General features: G+C 56.8%; 1 protein-coding gene across 1 annotated transcript in view; it reads right to left on the reverse strand.

The window, feature by feature from the left end:
* LOC102677610 (homeotic protein spalt-major-like) overlaps nt 1-1562 on the reverse strand; it is a 12660-nt gene that overhangs the window by 6923 nt on the left and 4175 nt on the right. The window contains 2 exon segments of the mRNA XM_031509252.1: nt 3-571; nt 574-1561. Of these exon segments, the coding sequence (XP_031365112.1) occupies nt 3-571; nt 574-1561 (1557 nt within the window).

The raw sequence follows: 1562 nt of genomic DNA on the forward strand, positions 1-1562 counted from the left end.
TGCTGATGTTGAAGCTGAAGCTGATGCTGATGCTGATGCTGATGCTGATGCTGGTGTTGATGCTGGTGTTGATGCTGGTGTTGGTGCTGGTGCTGATGCTGATGCTGATGCTGATGCTGCGGCTCGTCCTTCCCGTCCACATCGTTCTCCTGAGCCTGTCTTTCCAACGCCTGTTGCCGGGTCGGGGGGAAACTCAAGGGGAAGCCGGCTCCGGCAGGGTGAATGGGTGGAAAGCCCTGCGGGAGGAAGGATGCCAGCGGGTGGTGCGGATAGCCGGGCGGGAACTCGTTCACCTCGCCGGCTTGAATCTGCTCCGGGCTGAGCTCCGTCGGCTCGCCGGTGTGCAGCCGTATGTGTTGCTGCAACACCAGCGCGTTCGTGAATTTCTTGTGGCAAACGGGGCACTGATGCAACACCCTGAGCGGCGGCTTCGCCCTGTGCACGCCCATGTGAGTCTTCAAGTTACCCTTTGTGGTGAACGCCCGGCCGCAGATCTTGCACTTGAACGGCCGCTCGCCCGTGTGGGTCCTGTAATGCATCTGCAACGCGCTTTTGCAGGACAAGACTCNTGGCAAATCACGCACTGGTTCGGATCGGTCAATTTGTGCTCGATGTTGTCCACCAGTTGCTGCAACTTGGACGTTTCCGAGGTCTTGGTGATCTCGATCAAACTTTCCCACGAGTTGTCGTTGCTGCCCGGCCGTGGCAACAGGCTGGAATAGATGGCTGGATCCTTGGCCGGGTCGATCATCTCGTTCGTATTGACGGCGGACGTGTTTACCGTAGTTGGGGCTGGATGGTGCGGTATTTGGTGATGCGCGGGCGGCCCTGGGAACAGAATCCCCGCGAAGGATGTTTGAAGGCTACCGCTGCTCGCGCTACTGCTCGCGGGGGATGCCCCGGGATACGCGACAATGTGTTGCGGCAAACGATTAATCGTTCCCCGACCGGACAAATTTTCGGGCTGTTCCTCGATCTCCTCGTCGACCTCCATGTCGGCGTCACCTTCGAGTCGGCCGCTCATCTTACTGTCCATGCTACAGTCTTCGTAAGTCTGCGGTTGAGAGGGTGGATTGACAGAGGATTGGGGTGAATTCAAATACCGTCTGGTCGTCTCTTCGAAATCCTCGCTATCCTCCTCCGTCGGCTCCTCGGCCTCCTCCGGCTCTTTCTTAGGCGTTATCCTCTCGGTGGGCTCGTGACTCGTGGGCCGTTGGTGTTGATACTGGTCCTGCATAGGCGATCGGTGCTCGAGCTTGATCTCGTCCCTTTGCTCGAGTTGTTGCTGCTTTTGTTGCTGTTGTTGTTGTTGTTGTTGTTGTTGATGATGTTGTTGTTGTTGATGATGATGTTGTTGTTGTTGTTGTTGTTGTTGTTGTTGTTGGTGATGGTGGTGATGATGGTGGAGGTGATTGTCGTGAAAGGAATGACGAGAGTTGGACACAACCGCGGGGGAATGTGGGGACGTGGTCGGGGCAGTGGTAACGGGTTTACTCAAGTTCTCCGGCACGTCCTGATCGTCCCGATGAGCAACAACCGGCGATCTGTACAGGGGCGGCATA

Source organism: Apis dorsata, unplaced genomic scaffold, assembly GCF_000469605.1.
Source record: "Apis dorsata unplaced genomic scaffold, Apis dorsata 1.3 scaffold_133, whole genome shotgun sequence".
In the NCBI taxonomy this organism is placed as follows: Eukaryota; Metazoa; Arthropoda; class Insecta; order Hymenoptera; family Apidae; genus Apis; species Apis dorsata.